At 46.5% G+C, this 25,256-nt stretch overlaps 1 protein-coding gene across 1 annotated transcript in view; it reads left to right on the top strand.

Annotated features, from left to right (window-relative positions):
* MAPK12 (mitogen-activated protein kinase 12) overlaps positions 1 to 25,256 on the top strand; it is a 381,349-nt gene that overhangs the window by 76,891 nt on the left and 279,202 nt on the right. Inside the window, exon 3 of the mRNA XM_078679111.1 lies at positions 3,299 to 3,357. Within this exon, the coding sequence (XP_078535237.1) occupies positions 3,299 to 3,357 (59 nt within the window). The remainder of the gene's footprint in view (positions 1 to 3,298; positions 3,358 to 25,256) is intronic.

Genomic DNA, 25,256 nt, shown 5'->3' with positions numbered 1-25,256 from the left:
CTTGACTTTGACAGTCCCTCTGTAGCCATCAGAGGAAGATAAATACTGTTCAACTTTAGCCACTATTTTGTTCAATGGGCCAACTCGAGACTGAGGATCTATTTGCAGCACCATGAGAAAGAAGACTACAAGCGTCAGCAGTGGAACCTTTGTCTAGATGTCTTTTGATTTTTCAGACAAGACCGTGGAATCGCTTTGACGTTTGACCTCTGAAGAGGAGAACGGTCTACGTGCCTGCACAAAACTCTGGACTGCATCTGTAAAGATGAGTGACCCACCCATGGTAAATTGGGACAAAGCTTAGCTGAAACACACAACCTTCAACCTCTGGTTAAAGGCCTTGTTCTGTTGTCTGGGCGTAATTGTTCGGATTCTAGAACCACAGATGTTAATGTTCTACAAATAGCAATGGCTGAAGCTTTTGTCACCGCTAACACTAAACCGAGCTGGTTGCTGGTGGCCACTTTTGTTCAAGTGGACTGCTATAAGATCACCGGTCCTCTCTGCGATACATCTCCACAGTAAAGTTCAGACTATGACTCGTGGAAACCGAGATTCAGGCAACTAACCTGGGACATGTAGTGGGAAAGTCCTTGTCAGAACCAGTTTCAGAGGGCCACAGTGCAAGCAGGGGATACTGGGCTCAAACGTGGGGGTTGTGGCCTATTACTCCTGAAGTCCTGGGGCCCAACCTACTATGATTCAAGGCAATAGCCTACTATGGGTCCTGATCAACTAGGTCAGGTATTACCCATTCAGCACTTGACTCTCAGTGGTAGCGCAGATCGAGCAGTCCAAGGCTCTTTGGCGGAGGTGGAGGGAAATGAGGGGAGGGGGAAGGTGGAGGTGGATGGTTCAGAGGGCCTAGGTGTAAGGCGTGCACAGGCACAAGAATCCAAATACACATTGTAACTGCAAAGACGGATTGCCAGATACTGGCTTTTTTGATAAAAGTAGTATTTAATATAAAAATGCAAAGCATAAAAACGACGCACTAAATAATATCCACAGTTTTCTAAGTTCTAGCATTGTTCCGGGCTCTATCCTGTAGCGCCCTTTTCCCTTTTAGTGGGACTCCTTATTACCCATTTGATATGGAGGCGACAGTCAGACTTTCAGATGTGGCCCACATTATTCACGAGAGTTTAACCTTAAGAGTCAACTTCAGCAGTGTGGGGCCCATTAACATGTCATTCTCTTTGTGGTGAAATAAGATGACATTTTCAAAGTAACCAACACTGAACCTTAACACTGACAAACTGTTCTACGGTAGTGGAGATAAACGCAGTTAATTATACAGCTAATAAAGTGTAATGTGGGGCAGCGATGTTCTGGATAGAATGATGTGGGAGTTATGAGTGAAAATCAGAGGTACATGCAAAAAACATTTTAGTATGGAGAATTTGTAGTTTGAGATCATGTAACCGTTACTTCCCATACTGAAATATGATTGTGCCACGCATATGGTTGTAAGCTAAATTTTGGTTATCTTTTTGTCGATAATACTATATGATGTAATAGCCCTACAACCCAGAGGGACGTAAATAACTGGGATTGAAAAAGGGAGCCAAATGATTTTGCACACGTCTGTGTATAAGCTTAACGCTGATAGAACCAGCATTACTCATGAATATGCCAGACTGTCATCAATCATAAGTTGCAAGTTTCAAATACTTGGATGTTTGTCTACTAAGTACAAGCTTGTTTGACCGTTACCAAGATCCATCAAAAGACACACCAGTTCCTCCGTGAAATTATGGCATTCACTTACTGAATTCCTCTATGGCTGGATTAATGTTGTGGATTTGACCAATACCCACCCATCCTTTGCATGCATTTGTTCTTGGAAGATTTTATATTTAAAGGCATTGCTACTATCCCTCCCAAAGTAAGCAATTGTGAAGGGCCTGGCCGTGTCTTTCTGTACTGCTTGAGAGAAGAGGCTAAGCTCTAAAAGTATGTGGGGCTCCTTAACATCTCTTGTGACTCATTGGGATGAAGACATTTTTTCCCTTATGAGTCTACTGCTGACTGATCACCTACCTGGGTATCACAACAAATGTGGGTGCCCCAAGTAATTACAATGCATTATTAAGATAATCTTTGCTACTTGGGGAGTCTTGCATGGCCTAGCTACTATGAATAATAGGACACACAATTAAGTGCATCCCACTTTAGATTGATCCACTGCTCACATCAATTTTTGTGACTCTGCTACTGGTTCTTTGACACGTATAGCTTGCAGTACCTAGAACTACAGACCTCAGCTTATTATTGCCCTTTCAGGAGATTTGAGATGTAGGATTGGTAGATCTGTTAAAAGACCCAAGATTTCTGATTTATTTGGAAGCTATCCAACAATTTTAGATTCTAACAATATGCAGCTTCCCAGAGTGCTGCTGCTTCCAGAGACCTCCAACATGACCAGCAATATAGTAAGGCTTTAAAAAGAAAAATAATGACTTCATATATCCTTAAACAACTATGCATCGCAGAACCCCGAAGTAGTAGATGTTAACAAGAACAGAGCTGTGTGATCTCTGACATGCCCGCCACCAACTAATGATGCAAGAGGTAGCACTTGATAAGAGCTCCACGACAAATCTCATCATGCTTGGTAATGGTTCAGCTTCTCTAGTGAACATGTCCTGGTATTTGCCTGAAATGCCTAGCTATATGGTTTTTGCTAACTCAATATATCATTTAGTATGGGAAAATGAATGAATCTTGGAGTGATCTGCCAAGGCTATTCCTTTGAGGCTGGATACACTCTCCGTCACTGAACAGCCAGTGTGTAGTCCTCTCCTTGTTTAATAACCGGTTTGGACCAGGACATGATATTTTTCCCTTTTTTTCTTTTTTTCATGCTCATTTCTTTTAGTGCTGCAGGACTCTCCTGCCTTTCTCTTGCTTGCAGAACAGTGCCAGAATTAATAAGGCTAGTTGGTCCCTTCTCTCTGAGCTGTGAATGGTGACTGTGATGCTTTGCATAGCTCTTAGAAGACACAATACTGCTGCACCTGGAGTTCACTTGGCCACAGGAGTCTGGCGGAATTACTTCATCAGCAGGAGAGCCTTTAGCTAAGGTCTCTGCATTGGTAAAGCAGTTCATTAGACCAGGCATGGGCACTCTACAGGTAGCGTGAGATGACTCTGCCCTTCACAATTGCGTGTACCGGGTCACGTTTAGCTCACGTAAATAAGGTTGTACTAATTAGCACCTGCTTGCAAGGATGCCAATAACGTTTTTGACTTGGTCTAAGAAAAAAATGGTAACCATTTTTTGCTTTTTTTTTAGGTTATTGGAATATTGGATGTATTCACTCCCGACATGACACTGGAGAAGTTTAATGATTTGTAAGTTTATTTGTGACTCTCGTATAAAAGTAACTGTGTTAAGATGTATTCCTGCACAAATTCTGTTTTTACACAATAAATTACTATAGTAAAATTGCAGCTCTTATAGACTGGATATTCTGGAAAACGTGTCTCCCTAGTGGTGGTTATTTACTAGACCTTTAAAAAAAAAACATCTTTGCGTACTTGTCTGTTTGTGCAACTGTTCTCAACCAGGAGACACCAACATAAATATGAACAACTTTTGTTGAAACTTTTTTCTCAAGAGGGAATGATTTATAAACCGCCACTTCAGTTGAGTTACGGTTTGGAAGAAAGTGGTGTACCGAGCCCCGCAGGACTCCAAGACCGATTGTAAAGGCGGAAAAGGCCAGTTATTTAATGGCTGCGTCAACAAGCGTTGGTCTGAAGCTAAACAAAGAACACTCATATAAGATGAGAAACCGTCTTTTGTAGTTGTAAAGCATATACCTGTCTTAATAGGTCAGGGAAAAATGTAATGGGAGACGAAAGTGGAATGTCCAGTATAAGATATTTGGAGACTGTGGAAGCACCATGGGTCTAATTCGCATAGGTGTATTTTTTCCACAAGTATATTTATTTTGCTACTATAAATTTAGTATGAACTCTTATTGGTAGTAGACACAATTACTCAAAAAAATCTCAATGAAGGCCCCATGACTGCAGAGTCTGACGGGAGGAAGCAGTCGAGATTGAGAAAAATGTGTTCATACATAAGGCCCATAGATCCAAAGGATTGGATGAAGGGGATTTTAAAGCATATTAACAGGCATCACAAGAGCCATACCTGTGAAAGGAAACAAAACAAAGGGTCATACTGCACGTATTGGCCTTGGCTAACAAAAGCAATTTCATATACTGTAAATGCCACGTGGACCCGGAGATTAATGACTGATATGTCATCTGAGGGATAATAGGAACAGTGCTTCACACTTTAAGTCAGGAGGTAAGTGTCTTGTGAAAAGGTTTGCAAAATAACACTTTTGGTGGTTTTAGTTCTCTTCCATGATGTCTTTCTTGGACTGGCACTCTCAAATATCTTGCTCTCTAGCAGCAGGATGGTACAACCATTTGCAAAATGATTGTGGAAATCCAAAGTTTTACCACATACCGGTTCTCTCCACAGTGGTGATCTTCACACTATTCGCTGCTCATCCTTCACACCTTACTTTCTTCTTTTCAACTTGCAAAGTATAATATCAACTAAGGATCCTCCTTGCTTCCTTCATTTAATGTTCCAAGCAATAATAAGAATTATTCCACAACACTGGAGGCAACGGTTTTGCTGCCATTGGCTTTTCATTGGCAGGGTTGGTCTCAAGGCAAACCTCAGCTTATTCCACTTTCTGCCTTCCCTATATTCTTTAATGGGACTACAAGGTGAACACATTAAAGATGGATACAAGGTTATCAAGGGATTTGACCATGTAATAGATTAACTTGATGTACCCCATTCCGCCATTCAGCTAGACTTAAATCAAAGGTTTGTCACAGAAGATCAATTCCGAATGGAGATTGCCAGTACAGACTAACCTGTCTCAAGGGTTCTCAGCATATTTTGAACCTCATTTAAATTGGATATCCATTTTTCATGTACAACGAGTAATAATGTAATTAGCAAACTATTGAAATTGTTTCGAAATCTCTGTAGAGAATAGGACGGCAAGGCGCATGAGGAGTGGGACCTACGTTCTTGGTGTAAGGTGCCACCATGTTCTCCCAATGAATACCTCTGGGGATAAAATCTAAACCCCCCCTCCCCTGCTCAGAAGAGAAAGAGATCTCTTATGTAGTTTACAGAAATAAACAAATTGCACTTTTTTGGAATTGGTTAAGAGTTCATCAGTCTAAGCAATTTCTTATTTTTATTATGAAGAATATAAAGCATTATGTCTTCCTAGAAAAATAAGAAATAATAAGCAATCTATTAATTTGTCGATACATAACTACTTACAAACGTCCCAATAGACGAGCATTGGCAAATCCAATAGGTCTTGCATATGAGGGCTATTGGTTTTGCCAATGTATTGTAGCCATGCACTACAGCAGTGCATATGCTTTGCACTGTGGTTAAAACGAATTTAAAAACGCACTATGACACAGCCAGGGCTAATGCAGTTTTTTTAATTAAGTGCAGTAGCTCTGGATTCATCATAGTACTTTTTTCAATCATTCTGTTTAGCCATGCTTCACAGCAGCCACACTACATACAGCATGGCTACAAATCATTACCAAAGTTGGCCATGCTGTACATCATGGACAAAAATGCAATGTACGAGCCAAAAATCTCAATGGCGCGACCTACTGACTGTGCCAATGCTTGTTTGTGAATGTTATGGTCTTGGCACTCAAATTTCCAGTTGTGCTCGCTACCATAGTTGACTATTCGTCCTTCTGCACGTGCTGCATGAACTTCGAGCAGGTAAAGAGCAGAGCTACCCAACATTGGCCCAAGAGGGGAAATTCAGGGCCGCATTTCACGAAATACAAATGATGAATTCAAATCACATTAGTCTTCAGAGGCAAAGGTTTCCAAAGTCTGTGGCTATGGTTTAAATCTGGCAAGGACCATTCCGCTGTGGACCAATGTTGGACAACACTGGTGCGGACAGCATGAAGCAGCCATTTAAAGGGAGTGCTGCAGCAATTTAAAGTTGAAGGCATTGTTTCTTTTTGGGTCACAAGAGTGGGTTTTGCACTCCACCATTCGGCTAGAGACAGGAGCAAACGTTCTTGAGAAAACATTTAATATAACGAAGAATATTTTCCTCCTATCTAAAATTAGAGCGCGCACGGGGATGTTTGTTTAAAAGAAAAAACAGAAAGGCTCCATTCACAGTTTCTATAAAGCAAAACGTGTGTTCGCTTTGTCGTGGGTGTTCACAGCAGTCAATCTCTCCTTTCTGTGAGATGGCACTTAACATGAATTGGTAAGATGTTGTGCATTGTTGTAAACTCCCTCTCGCGGGAATAGGCAGGCCTCTGAACTCCTACGAGATTAAAAGTGCTTCAAAACAATGCTGTACTATTTTCTCTGCAGACCTAAAATAGCGACCTTCACTTCAGCACTTTCACAACCACCCACTGCCCTTCCCTCCAGTTGACCATAGGCGCTTCTGGTGAAAACAATAAAAGGGCGAAAATCATAGTCAAGTGGTGCATCCAAGAGGGCACACACGACACGTGCCCATTTCAAATAAAATAGGGAGTACATAATCTTTTAAAGCAACTATGGAGTGTACTACATAGAGCCCTGGTAAATGCACAGAGGTGAAGCAAGGTCATGCTCCCAACATCACCAACAGGCCAACAAACGATACCTGGTCTGACACACTGCTGGACATGGCACTTACCTTACACTTTTGGTGTGATGGGAACAAATAAGCCATGATGAAGATGAGAACTCATTTTAACAATTCTCACAGTTGATGAAACAACCGAGACTTTTTACTGCCAACAAGTTTATAAGAATATTGTTACCTTATCAGAAAAAATATCACCACAAGTACATGAATATATAGAAGAAAATATCCTCTACATGAGATATAAATAAGAACATTCAACCGATTTTTTTTTTAAATTCATTATTATAGTTATGCAATACTGAATCCTAAGGACAGTTTAACAATAGCAAAGGATGAATGAAGAAGTATGACTGAGCGATAGAGTTGTTACGTCACACAGCAACAATTAAGTCCTTTTTAATTAAATTGTCTGATATAAAAATTTCAATGTATATATTTGTGATCATAATGTATATATTTATGATCATTTTCTACTCTTTTTGATACAATTAAAATGTTCTATTTCCATCTGTGATCTGGATTCTTGTATTTATACTTTGATGCCCCCATTCTATGCAGTTGCCCAAGTAGTTTTTCATAAATACTTACCTTACACTTTGCATCATTCTGCAAGTTATGTGAAGGGCAAATAGTTCATCTGCACACTGAGTTAACCCGTTGTCTCTATTCCTTACTGTTTAAACAAAAATGGTGCAAATACATCCGCACTGCAAAGTGCTTATGGGTATGGCGTGTTTTCCTGGCACCGCATTTGAGATTAACAATTTTGACAACTGTGTGAAGGACACCCTTCTCCACAGAAAGGCATAGTGTCAGTTTGAGTGTCTTCAAAGTGGCTGGCTGCCTATTTGTTTGATTTTTCTCAATGTAGCACTCCGTTATTTTGTATGCTCTGTCTGATCATTGTTGTTTCATTTTGGCGTTTCCAACATTATCTGCAGCTGTAGCTGTTGTGACAATCTCAATGCACTGGCAGATTCAACAAGACCGAGGAAAAAAAATCTGGCATCCGCATGTTTCATGATGTGCTATTTAGGGGTTATGTAACAGCCTGGTAAACAGGATGAACACAAGCAGGCTCCATAGCGAGAGTTATTTGCATTCCACTTTCCTTTAAACACTCTCACTTTGAAATCAGCAGAAAGAAAAGGAAACACCAAGCTCCCTGGAAGAGAGCTTGACATTTGACCTCTATCTTTAAATGCACAGCATATGTGATAAGTTAAACATTTAAAGGCCGGTTTACAGGAAGCGAGTTTGTGGAAGAATATAGTAAACCCGATTTAGTCAATGGGAGGGGCAATCTGCATCTGGAGAGCCTAATGCAAATAAAGCCAGCAAATAGAAAGCCAGAAAAATTGAGTTACAAAGCCAATGGTAAACAACGGGTGGAATGCATTCCTAGGCCAACTTTATGAAAGTGCTCGAAATGTCTTTAGCAAACCAGACGGCTGCACTGTCTGGTGGGCTGTGACCTAATAAAAACCTCAACTGAAGCCATACCGATTTTATGAATTAACTAAGCATACGTTTGTTGCTTACAACAACTTTTAGGACAATCTAATTCGACCTCACATTTGTCATTATTCTACCAATGGGAATTAAGTTCATACATTTTCAATTGTTGAACCCATGCTTTGCATGATAGGTTTTTTTTTCCCCTCCTTCGGGACATAATGATGACACTTATTCAGTGCTCCTATTAGATGGTAATTAGCTGGTATAGGAAATCCTGTTTCCACCGACGTTTAACATGCAAAGTACTCTAAACAATTTGCATGTAAATATTTTCATTAATTATTAATATTTCACTCATGCGTCATATACATTATTTGCAAATATTTGTGTTGGCTTATGCCCTTAGGTATTAAAATACAAAGCAGCCTAAAGGTGCTGAAAATTCACAATAATTCAGTGTAGATCCAAGGTAAAACAACTCCTGGAAAATTGTATACATCACTAGTTTGCCCATTAGTAAACCTGAAAGACGAATGAACAAAACCCCCCAAGCTAACTTTCATGCATAGTACATCAATTTCAAGACCGAGTGAACCTACTCGTAACATAACTCAACATGCAGTTTGCATTACTAACAGGTGTGGAGAAAGTAAAGTTTAATTAGATCAATCTCCAAACCTGTCACTTCATTGGAAGATGATATCCGGTGGAAAGTGTACACGTGGGTAAAACAGAATCATTTGTAATCACTCAAAATTCCTAGAGCAGCGTCAGAAGAGATTGAAAGGCTAATTTGTTTATGTTGTAAAACTGTATCCTCTGCCCCTTTTCGGTCTCTGATCACCGATGTGTGTGAACACCCAGAGCACCAACACCTACATCAGAGGATCAGGGCATGTTCTCTTCAGTCTGTTTAAAACAATAAAAATATAAACATCCTACCTTCCCAAGGATAACACAATTATATTCTATATATTCTGCCACGGACGAAGACTGGAGATTTGCAACTAATTCTGGGTCTATGACTACTGGACTACTTTGCAAGATCCGAAATGGCCAAGTGTTTTCTCTGTATTGGTTTTCTGCTACTTGATGAGGCACGCGCTTGCCAGTGACTAATTCCGATTGAGCTGCCCTTTCTTTTCCAGTAGCAACTGAAGCCAAAGCTACAGTCTGAGCCACTGGTTATTAAATTGAAGTGGCTTCCTAGTGATCTCTTTGGGTCATTTGCAGCCACCTCCACAGTCTTGTTTGTCATTCCCACTACTCGGGTGGTGGTGACAAGTGCTTTATAATTGGGCTCTGAATGTCACCCCACCTCCTTTTGATAAGCGGTCTTTAAACCTGTACATGATCCAAACTCTCAAGGAATGAACACACACTTAAACAACAAATTAATGAGAATTCTGCCGAATGGAAGTCTCTGCTGTGATATAATGAAGAATAGGTGTAGTAGGCACAGGACACAGGTAAATCCCATGCAGAGGGTAGACATTTCCCTCCGTTCATTTTGAGAGAGAAAGTGTTTGCAGGGTTGGAAACTAGAATAGTAATACGAAAGGGGGAAACACATGTGCTAACAAGCCACAGGATCCGGTGTCGAGGTGCTATAGAAAATTCAGGAGCAGGTCACAATAATTCCTTGATGAAATATATGGCTAGCTAAACTACAAACATGACGTACTAAAACAGGACCAGATTCACTTTCTGTTGCGGAGGAGTGAATCCCTGAAGACCGCTTTCCATATCACTGGTATGTAATTTGGCGCCCAACCCTGTTAAATGCAGTAAGCTGGTCGATAACTTTTTTAGCCATGCAGAAGCTGGTATGAATGCATAACACAGATGAAGTGCCAGGGTAAGAGGCCCATGGAAGTCATGGTGTACTGCATCATTCATCCTGCGTCATCTATCCTAGGAGGCCACCAGGAGACTTTTTTATGATTACACTGCATACTGGTAACGTACACTCAGCAGCAAGACAATCTGTGTGGCACAGTAGGCACATTGATTAATGCACTTTGCCTGGTGTAGTGGCTTTATAAATGAGACTCCTCCATTTTTGTCTGCCATAATATAAACAGGCTCCTCTTTCTCTCTTATGAGGGTATATTGCCTTTATTTGTTCACTCTTTGAAACAAACCTTGTTCTGCATGTTGATGAGTATACTCTGTGTGCTGACTGTATTTAATTTACATTTTTGAGAAATATATATATTTTAAATTGGTGGAAAAGCACAAATTGACATAGTTGCAATGAAGCCTGAGCAAACTTTAAAAGAACAAAAACAACCACTGAAATACACCAGTTATATTTTAGTGAACCAACTATAACTTGTGCCCCCATCATGCCCTGCTTATGACCTCACGTATTACATGTTGGATCTAGTCCTTTTTGCAGGGTCACTTCCACATTTTTGCCTTCTATTACAGAACCCATTTCTATTGGCATTGAGGCCCTTTTTTCCATCCTAACCCATGCTAAAGTGCTTATGCTCTCTCCTCTAAACATGGTAAAATTGGCATACACCTGAATGGTACTTTCAATTTACTTTCACGTCTCCAGTAAATGGTACTACATGTACCCAGGCTGGGGTCTGTACATTAAACACTACTAGTGGGCCGCAACACCCGTTGTGCCATCCACTAAAGTAGCCTTTTAAAACATGTCTCAAGCCTGTCACTGTGGCCTGTAGTGCAGTTTTCAACTGCCATTTCAACCTGACATCATAAACCTTTTTTGCTAGGCTTAAACCTTCCTTTATCATACTTATAAGTCACTCCTAAGGTAGTCGCTAGAGGCTCGTAAAGTAGGGTGCATTGTATTTTTGTATTTAGAATGTAGGACATGTATATTAGGTTTTTACATGTCTTTGAAGTGACAAACTACTAAAGTCATTTTTCACTTACACTGATGTAAGGCCTATCTCTCCCATTGACTAACACTAGGTTACCTTATTACATTTAAAAAGTGCTTTGCATCTGAGGAACCCCCCCATGCGGGTTGGATAGGAGTCGCACATAAGTGGGGTGCTGCACAGGAAGCTGGGCAGCTGTGCCATCTCCCCTGAATGGACCATGCTACATTTGCGCTTCTGTCAGACTATTAATCATGACACTGCGTCCCCGCAGTCACAAGGTCCATCTGCGGTGTCTCTTTGAGCAGTCTCCCTAGGGGCTACCAACATCCTGCCTTCCTGAGATCCCCCTTCACTAGGCACAAATACACTGCAGCTGATACACTCCAGCGGAATCTAGCGCTCCCCCTTGCCTAACACTATAGCACAGGCTACACATTGAGCACTGACACACATCCCCCCCAACCCCCTCCTCCTTACCCAGTCATTACCCTGGTTTGGTACCACATGTTAGTAACTAGTTCTCCCCCTAACATTATTCCTTTGGGTACACACCCAAGTAGATGCACTTACTTTGGGAGTGGCTTGCCACCCAAGACAGATCATTGACATTCTGTGAACTCAATCCTTCCGCTCATTGCATATAATGCTGCCTCAATTCCAGTCATGTACCCAGCATGCTATGTCTACACTTCTGATTTGTATGAATGTCATGCTTTTCATATTACCCGAAATCCCAATAAAATGGTGTAACGAAAAAAAATTACATTTAAAAAGTGCTACCTTTAGACTGGGAGGCGATATAGCTATGCTGTCTACACTCAAATTAATTGCGATTTAAAATTCTCATTAATGGTGAAGTCGGATCTTCAGTTAAATTCTGAAAATGCCACTTTTAGAAAATTGGCATTTCTTGTAACAACCATCTCTGCCTTCTACCAGTGTCCTGGATCACATGACTGTGAATGGCCTAGCTAATGGTGTTCGAGTATACCTTCAAAAGAGTGACACAAAGTGGCTTAGATGTGGACCATTGTGATCGGATGACACCCAGCCCCACTTATACTTTAAAGGGCCTCGCCTCCTGTACATACAAAGGAACCTGACACCAGGCCTGTCTAGCTTTTTTCACACCCATACAATTTGGATCCTTGATGGGGGAAGGAAAATAACATTTCAGAACCAGATGTGGGGACCATAAAATAATCCCCCCCCCCCCACATACACACATAAACACAATGGCTGGCACTAGCTATAAATACTGGACCTCCAGAGCCACTTTTCAGAACACTTGTGGACCTGTGGAAAGTACAGAAAGCCTACCCTTCTGCCAGAAGACTGCTCTGCTGCTTGAATAGCTGTGTTGCTGTCTGAGAAGAAAGAAGGGACCTGATTGCCTTTGTCCCAGGCTACCCAGAGTAACTGCAAGAATCTGAAAGAGACACGTTAGTGATAGATTCCTTAGTTTAGAATATTCCCCAGGCGTCAGACTGGATCCAGAAAGTTTTTGCTTAGCAGTTCCCCTGCTCGTCGATAGGTGGCGTCGTGCGGCTCCGCATCTGTCACTGGCGTCGTAAGCGCCAGGATGACGTCACGGACACTACTGAGGCGTCACCCATCCGCGCTGTCGGTTAGTTTTTTTTTTTCTGCGCCAAAAGCGCAGATCCGGATTGAGCACGTACCTCAGTCATTTTTTAACTACTTTTTTAGACTTTTGTCTCCTTCACTTGTCTCTTGGTGCACTTAGGGATGCCCGGCTTTAAGTCTTGTGGGTTGTGCCTCCGTAACATGTCGGTGGCGGACCCCCACGATGTCTGCCTCTACTGCCTGGAGACCGACCATGACTCCCGGGACTGTCCAGACTGTCGAGTCATGGCCCCGAAGGCCTTGCAGGAGCGGCGCCGGAAGTTGCTGAAGGTCCGGCACTCCTCTCACCGCCTCTCCGGGTCATGGGGCCGTTTGCGGGACCGGAGCCGTCACTCCTCGGGCTCTAAGTCTTCGCTTTCAGATTCCAGTAAGCGACACCATAAAAAGAAGTAGAAGAAGCGTGTTCTCTCTCCTCAAAGGCAGAGGAGGGGGACAGGGGCCGCCGTACCCGGGCCGCTGTGACTCCCGAACAGACGCAGGAGTTTCTTGCTGCCATGGACTGCCTTTTTAGGCCTCTGGATCCCACCGGTGCTCCTGCGGGCCCCATGGTCCCGTGCCCAGACACTGTTGGCCCGGCGGTACCGCCTCCAGCGCCACAGGATCCAGCGCCCTCTGCTCCGGCGCCACAAGGTGCAGCGCCGCTGGCTCCGGCCCCGGCGCTGCCCTTGACTCCGGCCCCAGTGCCGCCACAGGCGCCGCACTGGGTGCCGTTTATCCCACCCCTAAATTGCAAAAAACACAGTTGATGGACAGAATGTAGAACAATGTCATACATTCACCCCAGTACAAGGATCTGGGCCTAAATCCATCATTTTTTTGCACTCCACACCACCCTGGGTTAGACACTGGCTATATGCAAATCAGCTCTGACCCTGTGCCTCATGGGAACAGTCCAGTCCGAACTACCAAGCCATGTCTTTCCCAGACCGGAATCAAGCATCCAAGGACCGGTTTCTGGCTATCAGATTGGATAGCTTGACTCCAGTGGTGTGGAGAGCCTGGGACTCGCGTCTGAGCATACCCATCCCACTCGGGGTGACAAATGCAAAAACAACAATTGATGGACAGAATGCAGAACAATGTCATACATTCACCCCAGTACAGAGATCTGGGCCTAAATCCATCGTTTTTTTGCACTCCACACCACCGCAGGTCAGACATGGCTATATGCAAATCAGCCTTGACCCTGTGCCTCATGGGAACAGCCCGAACTGCCAAGCCATGTCTTTCCTGGACCGGAATCAAGCATCCCATGTTCCCATGAGGCACAGGGTCAGAGCTGATTTGCATATAGCCAGTGTCTAACCCAGGGTGGTGTGGAGTGCACATAAACGATGGATTTAGGCCCAAATCCTTGTACTGGGGTGAATGTATGACATTGTTCTACATTCTGTCCATCAACTGTGTTTTTTGCAAATTTCACCCCGAGTGGGCTGGGTATGCTCAGACGTGAGTCCCAGGCTCTCCACACCACTGGAGTCAAGCTATCCAGGCTGATGAAAGCTGATAGCCAGAAACCGGTCCTTGGATGCTTGATTCCGGTCTGGGAAAGACATGGCTTGGTAGTTCGGACTGGACTGTTCCCATGAGGCACAGGGTCAGAGCTGATTTGCATATAGCCAGTGTCTAACCCAGGGTGGTGTGAAGTGCAAAAATACAATGGATTTAGGCCCAGATCCTTGTACTGGGGTGAATGTATGACATTGTTCTACATTCTGTCCATCAACTGTGTTTTTTGCAAATTTCACCCCGAGTGGGCTGGGTATGCTCAGACGTGAGTCCCAGGCTCTCCACACCACTGGAGTCAAGCTATCCAGGCTGATTAAGGCTGATGGCCAGAAACCGGTCCTAGGATGCTTGGTTCCGGTCTGGGAAAGACATGGCTTGGTAGTTCGGACTGAACTGTTCCCATGAGGCACAGGGTCAGAGCTGATTTGCATATAGCCAGTGTCTAACCCAGGGTGGTGTGGAGTGCAAAAAAACGATGGATTTAGGCCCAGATCCTTGTACTGGGGTGAATGTATGACATTGTTCTACATTCTGTCCATCAACTGTGTTTTTTGCGTTTATCCCACCCCTGCCCTGGTTCTTGGACCAATTTGTTCCGACCTGGGATCCGCATTGCGATGTGGCCCCAGCAGGTGCAGTTTTCGGCGCCGTTCTTAGCGAAGCATGCCCCCTCTCCGGCTCCGGCTATGCCGCCGCAGTCGGCTCCTTCTACTCAGGAGCTGGACGAGGACTGGGACGGCTCAGAAGACCCCCCTCGCACGGCAGTGTGACTCCGAGCAGGATTGGGTAGACGACCTTCAAGATGCGGGAGACCTGATGCGTCTTCTGACCTGGGGTTTGCCTCCCCTCCACCTACTATGGAGGAGGGTGCTTCCTACACTATGGTGCTGCGTTGGGCGGTGGAGGCTCTCCATCTCGACCTCCCTACGGTGGCCCCTAAGACCACCCTCCTTATGGAGGTGCTCCAGACTGCATCTATGTCGCCGGTGTCGCTGCTCCCTTTCAATGAGGCCCTTACCGAAGTCCTCTTGGGCACCTGGTTGCGGCTGGCCTCTGAGGCACCAGTAGATAAGAACGTCGTTAGCCGTCATCGCCCGACGCCTGGTGATCCTGCCTTCTTGACCACTCACCCCACGCCTGAGAGCCTTGTCATTCATTTAAGCTACTCGACCAGTATGGCAAGAGGATGTTCTCCTCATCCAGCTTGAGGTTGTGGTCGGTTAACACCACCTGCTTATTGGGCCGTTACTCCCACGCAGTGTGGGATTTGGTAGCAGAGGTCTTGCCTCAGTGTTCCGAGGAGGTCCAGGCTGTCCTTTCTCAAGCGATTGCAGAAGGCAAGGATGCAGCAAAGTTTGCCATCAGGTGTGGTCTGGACACCGCTGATTCGTTGGGCTGGGCAATTTCCACACCTGTGGCGTTGCGGCTCCATGCCTGGTTGCGGTCTACCAGGTTCTCGCCCGATGTCCAGGGCTCGCTCATGGACATGCCCTTTGATGGCTCCCGCCTCTTTGACGACAAGGCTGACAATGCCCTTGAGCGCTTTAAAGACTCGAGGGCCACCGCCAAGTCTTTGGGTCTTTCTACAAAGTACTCTGCCACACCTGGGTTTCGTTCCTTTTGTGGCCAGGGCAAAAGCACTCAAGCACGCTACTCCACAAAGCCTGTGCAGAACCAGCCTTAGCGCAGCCGCAGACATGGATTCCGCAGGGGTGGGTCTGGTAACCAGCGGGCGGGTCAGTCCCCCTCCACCCCCGCTGCTTCCACCTCTAAGCCTTCCTAATCTGAGCTTCAGGGAGCACCCCACCCCAGTAGGTGGCAGGGTCCAATACCACCTCCACCACTGGCGCGAAATCACATCGGACAAGTGGGTGCTGCAGATAATCTGCTAGAGTTACTCGCTCCTCTTTCTGTCCTCCCCTCCAGCCATGCCGCCTCGGTACCACCGACTGTCAGGGGATCACTACTTTCTTGTCCCTAAGAAGGACAAGGAGGGGCCTGTGCCCCATCTTGGACCTCCGGGACGTCAATCGATTCATTCGGAAGGAGAAGTTCAAGATGCTAACTGTGGCTCAGGTCCTCGCTGCCCTGGACCCTGGAGACTGGATGATAGCGTTGGACTTGCAGGACTCATATTTTCAAATCCCCGTCCTACCGGCCCACCGCCGTTACCTGCGGTCCAATGTAGGCCAAGAGCATTTTCAGTTTGCAGTGCTCCCCTTCGGCCTTATCAGTGCCCCTCGGGTGTTCACGAAGGTGATGGCGGTGGTTGCATCTGCGCAGGTTAGGGATGTCAGTCGTCCCCTACCTCGATGACTGGCTGTTGAAGGCGGGCTCGCCCCGGACAGTTGTAGCCCACCTCCAGACTACGTCCGACCTCCTGCATTTGCTGGGGTTGTCCATCAATGTGCCGAAGTCGCACCCAAGTCCCTCTTTCATCAGAGCTGTTTCAAAGCTGTTTCGGGTTTATCCTCCTGAGCAGCGAGTCTGGGATATTCAGGCTATGATTTCGCTTTTTCAGCCTCTATCCCGGGTTTCAGTCAGGCTGACCCTCCGGCTTCCGAGTCTGCTGGCCTCCTGCATCCTGTTGGTGATGCATGCCAGATGGCATATGCGAACTCTGCAGTGGGACCTGAAGTTCCAGTGGGCACAGCATCCGGGCAACCTGTCCAATCACGTCCGGATGTCGGAGGGCACTGCACGACAGTTGCAATGGTGGCTCGCGAATCGCGATTGGGTCAGTGGCAGATCTCTCTCCCTTCCCCAATCGGCGCACACAGTGGTCAGATCAAAGGCCTCTGGTCTCCGGCGGAGTCCCGGCTCCATATCAACCTTCTGGAGCTGCGGGTGATCCAACTTGCCCTTGACATTTCTCAAAAATTAGAAGCTATGTTAGCGGGAAAGATTGTACTTACATTAGTACAAAAACCACATTCAATTGTAATTTTTTGATAAATGTCTAGTATGTATGATTGATTATTGTTTATTCATTAGGAAACAATTTGTGGTCATGTAAATAAGTTTTATGTGTGATGTTTTGTAAGATAAAAATGTTTTCTAATTGTACTAGGTGAAGGGAAACCTAAAACGATATAAAGTTGATTGATGAAATATACAACTAAATAAAAAGAATCTGCAGAGTCAATTAAAGGGACTTCTGCGACAGACAAAAAACATTGTATGATTTATGGTGTCAGAGGTAAACTTGTTGTTGTTATCCAATTTGAACTGAAGGCATTCCTTCCCTCTGTCTGCGGAAGTGTAGTGCAGGTGTTCACGGACAACACCACCGCCATGTGGTATTGCAACAAACAGGGCGGGGTGGGGTCATGGACCCTATATCAGGAGGCTCTGCGCCTCTGGACATGTCTGGAAGATTAAGGCATTACCTTGGTAGTTCAACACCTGACCGGTTCTCTGAACGCCAGAGCGGACAAACTCAGCCGCCGGTGCATGGTGGATCACGAATGGCGTCTTGAACTCTGACGTGGCGCGAGGTCTCTTTCTGCAGTGGGGAGATCCTTGGTTAGATCTATTCCCCACCGAGTGAACGCGCAATGTTATCAGTTCTGCGCGTTGGAATTTCCAAGGCGGCGCTCGCTCGGAGACGCTTTTCGTCGCGAGTGGAGCTGCGGTCTATTGTATGCCTTTCCGCCTATACCTCTTCTGCCCAGAGTGCTGGAGATCAGGCGCGACCGAGCTCAAGTCATTCTTGTAGCTCCGGATTGGACTCGAAGAGTATGGTATCCCGAGCTACTCTGTATGAGCATCGATCCCCCAATCCTTCTGCCTCTTCAGGAGGATCTTCTCTCGCAGCAGCAAGGGACGGTCCTCCACCCGAACCTGTCCCGCCTCCACCTCCATGCGTGGAAATTGAACGGCGACAGTTGACGCCTTTCGATCTTCCTCCTGAAGTCTGTGATGTTTTGTTATGTGGTCTCTTTTATAGCGCACGGCTACTCGAAGGAGTGTCCCGGCGCTTTGGCAAAGAGAACTGCAGAAAGGTACACAACACAGCAACTCACAGAAGGCCCAAGGAATATCATAGGGCGAAGAGCCAGGTCTTCAACTCCTTTCTAAAGGAGAGCAGACTGTTGGCTTTCCTTAGGGAAACAGGAAGCTCATTCCAGCATCGAGGTGCCAAGTATCGAAAGGAGCGACCTCCAATCCGAGCGCGTCTAATAGGGGGAACAACTGCTTTGGCCAACACGGCCGACCGCAAGTCCTCCTCGGGGCGTAAAAAGCCATGCGCTTCCCAATGTATTTAGGGCCAATCGAATGAAGGGCCTTAAAAGCAAGGGTTAGAACCTTGAAAGTAATTCTCTTAGAGATAGGAAGCCAGTGCAGTCTCTTGAGCAGCTCCAAGGCTTTTGCCCTACGCGGAAGACCAAAAATGGCTCTTGCCGCAGAATTCTGCACAATTTGCAGGAGTGCCAGAAGGTATTTGGGTAGCCCGAGGTAAAGGGCATTCGCGTAATCCAAACGCGAGCCTATCAAAGACTGAACAATGATTTTTTTATGTTGCAGAGACAACAACGGAAGAAACTTCCGTAGCATTTTCAAAATGCCAAAGCATTTCCCGGACAACCCAATGATCTGGGGTCTGAAAGAAAGGCCATCATCGCACAAAACACCAAGGTTTTTGGCTTTTGCAGAGGCAACCTCAGGAGGAAACATGTCCAGAGGCCACCACGTCTTCCAGCTGGGATCAGGCGGACATCCGAAGAAAAGCAGCTCCGATATATATCGGAGTTGCATTTCAGACTGTTCCGCCAAAACCAGTCGAAAACAGCACCCAGACATTCTTTGATCCGACTACCATCGAAGACCTCACCCTTATTACACGTAAAAAGGAGCTGGGTGTCATCAGCATAAGATATGATCCGGGCACCGAAGGATTCCGCTACCGCCGCCAGAGGGGCCATATAGATATTAAAAAGGGTGGGGCTCAGGATAGACCCCTGAGGAACCCCCACCTCCAGCGGCGGCATTTCGGCAGAAAACGGAGGTGCCCAGACCACTTGTCGGCGGCCGGTCAGAAATGACTTCAACCAGTTCCACACCGTCCCACGAAAACCGATCTCCCAGAGTCTTAAAAGGAGACCGTCGTGGGGGACGGTGTCGAAAGCCGCCGACAGGTCCAACATCACCAAAATAGCCTTACCCCCGAAGTCAAGGGTCTCTCTGATGGCATCGGTGATCTCAAGGAGGGCTGTCTCCGTGCTAAAATAAGCACGGAAGCCTGATTGAGAGTCATGTAAGATGTTATTGCTCTCAAAGTTGGAAATAGAGAGCTGCACATGTTTCTCAATCACCTTTGCCAGAGCAGGGAGGAGGGAGATCGGCCTATAGTTGGCGTGAATAAGGGGATCCAAGGTAGGCTTTTTGAGCAGCGGCAGGATCAAAGCATGTTTACAAGCCAGAGGTACCTCTCCCGTGATCAGGGAGAAATTGAGCAGCGGATTAAGCAGGATGTTAACTGCAGGCGCTACTCTCCCCAGGCATTTCGCTGGACAAGGATCAAGTGGCGAGCCCGATTTAAGCCGAGACAGAAGGTCAAGAGAAGTAGCAGAGGGCATAGGAGGAAAAACAGAGAGAAAAGGACCTTTCTCTTCCAGTGAAAAGGGTAAAGTGGTCAGTTGGCTAGCAGCTGAAATAAGGCCAGTATCAGGGAATGAGTCCTGATGTCATTCTGGCAGCCAGGCATCCCTCCACCAAAATGGTATACGCCTGCAGGTGGAACAGATTTGTGGCATGGTGTGCGGCAAAGGCTGTGGATCCCTTTTCTGCCCCTCTTTCTAAGGTTCTTCTGTTCCTTCTCTCTTTGGCCCAGCAGGGGTCTGCTCTGGGCACTATCAAAGTTTATCTTTCAGCCATCTCTGCCTTTCTACGGCTTCCAGATCAGCCTTCTCTTTTTAAGTCCCCGGTTGTTAACCGTTTTCTTAAAGGCATTATGCATACGTTTCCACCCGTACCCTTTATAATGCCTCAGTGGGACTTAAATCTTGTCTTGACTTTTCTGATGTGCTCTCCTTTTGAGCCCCTTCATAACTGTGCCTTACGTCTTCTTACTCTCAAGACGGCTTTCCTGGTAACTATCACCTCTGCCAGAAGAGTAAGTGAGGTCCAGGCTCTTTCTTCTTACCTCCTTTCCCTTCTGTTCATCCGGACAAGGTGGTTTTAAGGACCCGTACTTCTTTTCTGCCAAAGGTTGTCACTCCCGTCCAAATTGGGCAGACCATCACTTTGCCCACCTTCTTTCCGACTCAGCATCCTTCAAGGGAAGAGGAGAGGCTCCACCGTCTGGACCCAAAACGTGCGCTCGCTTTCTATCACGCAGCGTACATGTTGGACCCGGCCTCGTGGCGTGGTCCTACCCCTCCCGCATGGCGGGCCCGGGACGACATCGGCCTCGGTCGACCTGCCGTCGACCCCCTGAACACGAACCATCGACGAGAGCAGCCCCCCTGGCAACCCACGGCTCTCTCCCCCCCCCCCCCCCCCCCCCCCCCCCCCGGGACCCCAGCGGACCCTGCTCGCCAACACTGCCGGTCTGGCGACCATGCCAGGCCACCATCTCCGGCCCGACTCCATCTTGGGCCCATCACGTCCCGAGCACGTGGCCGCAGCCATCCCTGGCCCCGGCCCCAGGGAAGCCCCGACATCGAGGCACCAAGATCCTCCCAGGTGGTAGTGGCCACTTGGCGGATCCCGGAAGAGGGGAGTTTCGATGGGCCTCCAGCCCTCCCCGGACGACTGGTATCGATCGCCCTCCAGCCTCCCTGGGCCCTGGCTCCACCCCCCTGCTGGGTGTCTGGACACCTTCATCCCGGCCCCTCTGACCCCCAGGCGCGAGGGTCCGGACATCAAAGGACTCCAGTCCTATATCTGGGCCAGCCCTGGGTTAGGACTCCAGTTGTATCTTGGAGTCGAAGCCCTGCTGACCTTGTCGCGGCTGATCCTGATCCGAACTCTTGCACCTGAACCATCTTCGAGGCCCTGCTGACGCTGTCGCGGCCTGACCGAGCTGAACCATCTTCGAGGCCCTGCTGACGCTGTCGCGGCCTGACCGAGCTGAACCACCTTCGAGGCCCTGCTGACGCTGTCGCGGCCTGACCGAGCTGAACCACCTTCGAGGCCCTGCTGACGCTGTCGCGGCCTGACCCCTGGAACTATCCACGCACTAGTTGGTGCCAAGACTGTCCCGCTACCCCGTTATCCCCGAAACCACGACTTTATGGATCCCTCGATCCCTGCCTACTAACCTGCTACGAACGTGCCTTCATTTGTTATATAAAGATACTTGTAAATATTCCGTCGTGTGGTGTCCGTCTGTAGTAGTGTGATTGCTCAGCTGGTACGATCGTAGGAGAGGAGCCTCGCCAAGGAGGCCTCCCTACGGCGCTCGGCCTATTCCATAGAGAGAGGTGAGTCTCGGGGCGGGCAGTCAGACATCTTCCGTCTCCCCTGGGATCGCCTTTCCAACAGTACATAGCAGTTCCGGGTGGATGATCAGCTTTCTGTTGGTTACGTGGGTGCCAAAAAAGGTTGGGCTATGCACAAACGGACCATCTCCATGTGGGTCGTTCTGTGCATCAAAGCATGTTACTCCTCGGCCAAGAAGGAGCCTCCTGTGGGGCTGTGTGCCCATTCGACCAGGGCGACTGCAGCCACTACTGCCTTGTCAGGCAGCTACGTGGGCCTCGCTGCACACGTTTACCAAACACTACTGCCTTGACGGTCAGGTCCGGAGAGACGGCTTCTTTGGCCGTTCTGTGCTCCATGACTTTCTGGTGTAATCTTGTTCGCAGACCCACCACCGGGGTTGGTGTTACTGGTGTATATAGTCTAAGGTAAGGAATCTATCACTAACATGTCTCTTTCAGATGCACAAGTTACTACTTGTGTAACGATATACCTGTAAGAGACATTAGTCAGTGAAAGATTCCTTACCGCCCCACCCATCCTCCCCGTTCTGCGAACGGATTACTAGGGTTAAGGTAATCCCCTTTTAGGGCCCTAGTTTTATGCACCACTGGTCAGTATCTTGCATGGCTCTACGTTTCAGTGCGGAAAGTCGGGTACAGAACGGACGTCAGCGCGCATGGGTTGCGCCTAAGTAGTCTTCGTGATGTCATCCCGGCGCTTACAACGCCAGTGACGGACGCGGAGCTGCACGACGCCACCTACCGACGCGCAGGGGTACTGCTAAGCAAAAACTTTCCGGATCCAGTCTGACGCCTGGGGAATATTCTAAGGTAAGAATCTATCACGAACTAATGTCTCTTACTGATATATTGTTACACAAATAATAACTTGTGCGTCAGTTGGCTGACCTCCTCGGTGAGCTACAGGGATACAGCCAGCTTCAGGTGTCTTCCTGTAACTGCCCAGCTGACCTGCTGCAACTGAAACTGCCCGATCCATGCTGCTGGCCTGATCCCAAAGCGGTGCCCCCCAGGTACTAGGCCCCTGGCTTGTATCAGTGGAAGCTCTTCCTGCAAGATGAGTTGAAATTCCTGAAGTTTGGGCTCTTTGCAACATCTAACGGCCCATTTGCGCCAAGACTCCACCACCTGTGAAGACTGCCAATGTAAAGCTCTGGTAAAACCTGGTCTTTGTGCTGACGACTGTCCCCGGCAACACAAGACCTTCACTTCATGCTACAACAACGACAGTCCATGCCAACTGTCTGCAGCGCTCAACGAGCTCTTAATGTTGTAGTGACAAAGGTCTGCAATACCTGGCCTGCTCGCTGTGCTACAGCAAAGAGAATCTGTAATGACCATCTGCAATGCTCGGCTGTCTTAAATGCGAACTGAACTCTTTGTGCTGGACTTAGATGGTAACTTTTCAGTGGGACTAACCTAGTCCCTTTATCATGCCTGCGCTTCCTCGTGGTCGGCCTCGTGGTTGGCCTAAAGCTGTTTCAAACAGGTCTTATGTACAGCTAGAAATTGTGAGTAGTGGAGGTTTGTTGCTTGTAGAGGGGTAGGTTTAGGGATCTGGCCTTGGCACGGAGTCCAAGTAGAATGTGGATTGGATGCATAGTCTGGCTGAGGCCATGAATGAGCAGCCATGAGTAATATAATCAATCAGCCATTTAACATCTCATGATTGCTGTAATATGTCAGCTCATAAGCAGTGCATGATGGGGGCCCATGTTATAGTTACTTTACTAAACTATAAAATTCTAACTTCAGTTTTTTAAAAATGTTTTGTAATGTTAGCTTGTTTTATTCCAAATTAACTCTCAGAACTTTCAATGACTATATATATATATCTTTTAACGTTACTGTTTAAAAATGTGTTAGATGTCCATTTGCAGCACGGCCACATACCCCTGGGAGTCGGGACATGCTTCTCTCCCCTCTCTCCTCTTTTCTTAGGCCCCACAATGCACTGCTTAGCACCTCACATATTCCATCACTCGTGACATGGTCAATGACATCACTGATGGCATCATCCACAAAACCACTCACACACCCGCACAACCATTCCCACAGCCACTCGCACACCCATAGAACGACTCTCACATCCACTCACCAACACATACAGCCACTTACCCCCACACAGCCACCCACACACCCACTCACACACCTGCACAACCACTCACAAACCCACTCATTCAACCTCTGAGACAGCCACTCACACAACCACTTACACACCCACACATATAGTTACTCAAACATCCAGTCAAACACCAATACAACTACTTACTTACCCACTGACTTGCCTTTATACAATTCCTACACCCATTCACACATCCATACAACCACTCACACACACATACAACCACTCAAATGTCTGTTCACTCATCCATCGAAGCATTATCACAGCCACTTACACACCCAAAGAAAACCGATCACATACCCACTGACAAACCTATACAGCTACTCTCAAACACACTGACAGACCTATAAAGCCACTCGCTCACCCAATGACTGATCTAAACAACCACTTGCATACCTACTCACACATCCATACACCCAATAAGACACCCACTCGCACATTCATACTGACAATGACAAGGCCACTCAGATGACCTATATTAAAAATAGTATCACTTAGTAGTAGTAGAGGACATTTAATAATTTAACTTATGCAGTATCTCAATATATATGTTTAACTGTCTTAAACATTTATGAAACACACTCACTGGATGATGTCATCAGTGATGTTATTTGAGATGTCATCAGTGATGTCACTTACCATGTTATGAGTGATGCAATATGTGAGGTAATAAGCAATGCATTGCGGAGGCGTAAGTTATAGTTAGCTCACTTAACTACTGAATTTCTATGGTTTTGTGCATGTAAAATCTGAGCCTAACTAGAACATCCCTGTAACCTTTGGGTTTTTTTCAGTTTATTTCTACGTTTTTTTCAAATTAATATCCAACTATAACATCCCTGTAACCTGTTTTTTGTCCAGTTACTTTCACTGTTATTTAATATAAATTATACTGCAATTTACCCTGTAACTTTCATCTAGTCATACTTTTTTTTTTTTTTACAACTACCTAATTTTTTTTTTTTAACAAAATGCATGTGTGAGTGGCTGTATGGGTCTGTGAATATATGTGATGTTTTGTGGGTCTGTGAGTGGCGGTGTGAACGGTTGTGTGAGTAGTTCTGTGGGTCTGACTGGATATGTGAGTGGTTGTGTGGGTCTGTGAGTGGTTGTGTGGATATGTGAGTGGTTGTGTGGGTCTGTGAGTGGTTGTGTGGGTCTGTGACTGGTTGTGTGGGTCTGTGACTGGTTGTGTGGGTCTGTGACTGGTTGTGTGGGTCTGTGACTGGTTGTGTGGGTCTGTGACTGGTTGTGTGGGTCTGTGACTGGTTGTGTGGGTCTGTAACTGGTTGTGTGGGTCTGTGACTGTAGGTGTGTGTGGTTGTGTGGGTTTGTGAGCTGGTCTGGGTCTGTGAATGGGTTTGTGAGTGTCGGTGGTTCTGTGAGTGACGCTGTATGTCTGTGAGTGGGTGTGTGAATGCCTGTGTGGGCCTGTGAGTGGTTTTGTGCATGTGAGTTTGTGTGGCTCTGTATGTGTGTCTTTTATTGCCTTCATAGCTCTCTGAGTGGGTGTGAGAGTGCCTGTGTG

This window comes from Lissotriton helveticus, chromosome 1_1 (assembly GCF_964261635.1).
Source record: "Lissotriton helveticus chromosome 1_1, aLisHel1.1, whole genome shotgun sequence".
NCBI lineage: Eukaryota > Metazoa > Chordata > Amphibia > Caudata > Salamandridae > Lissotriton > Lissotriton helveticus.
The sequence above is the reverse complement of the archived record's forward strand: the minus strand, read 5'-3'. Positions and strand labels throughout refer to the sequence as shown.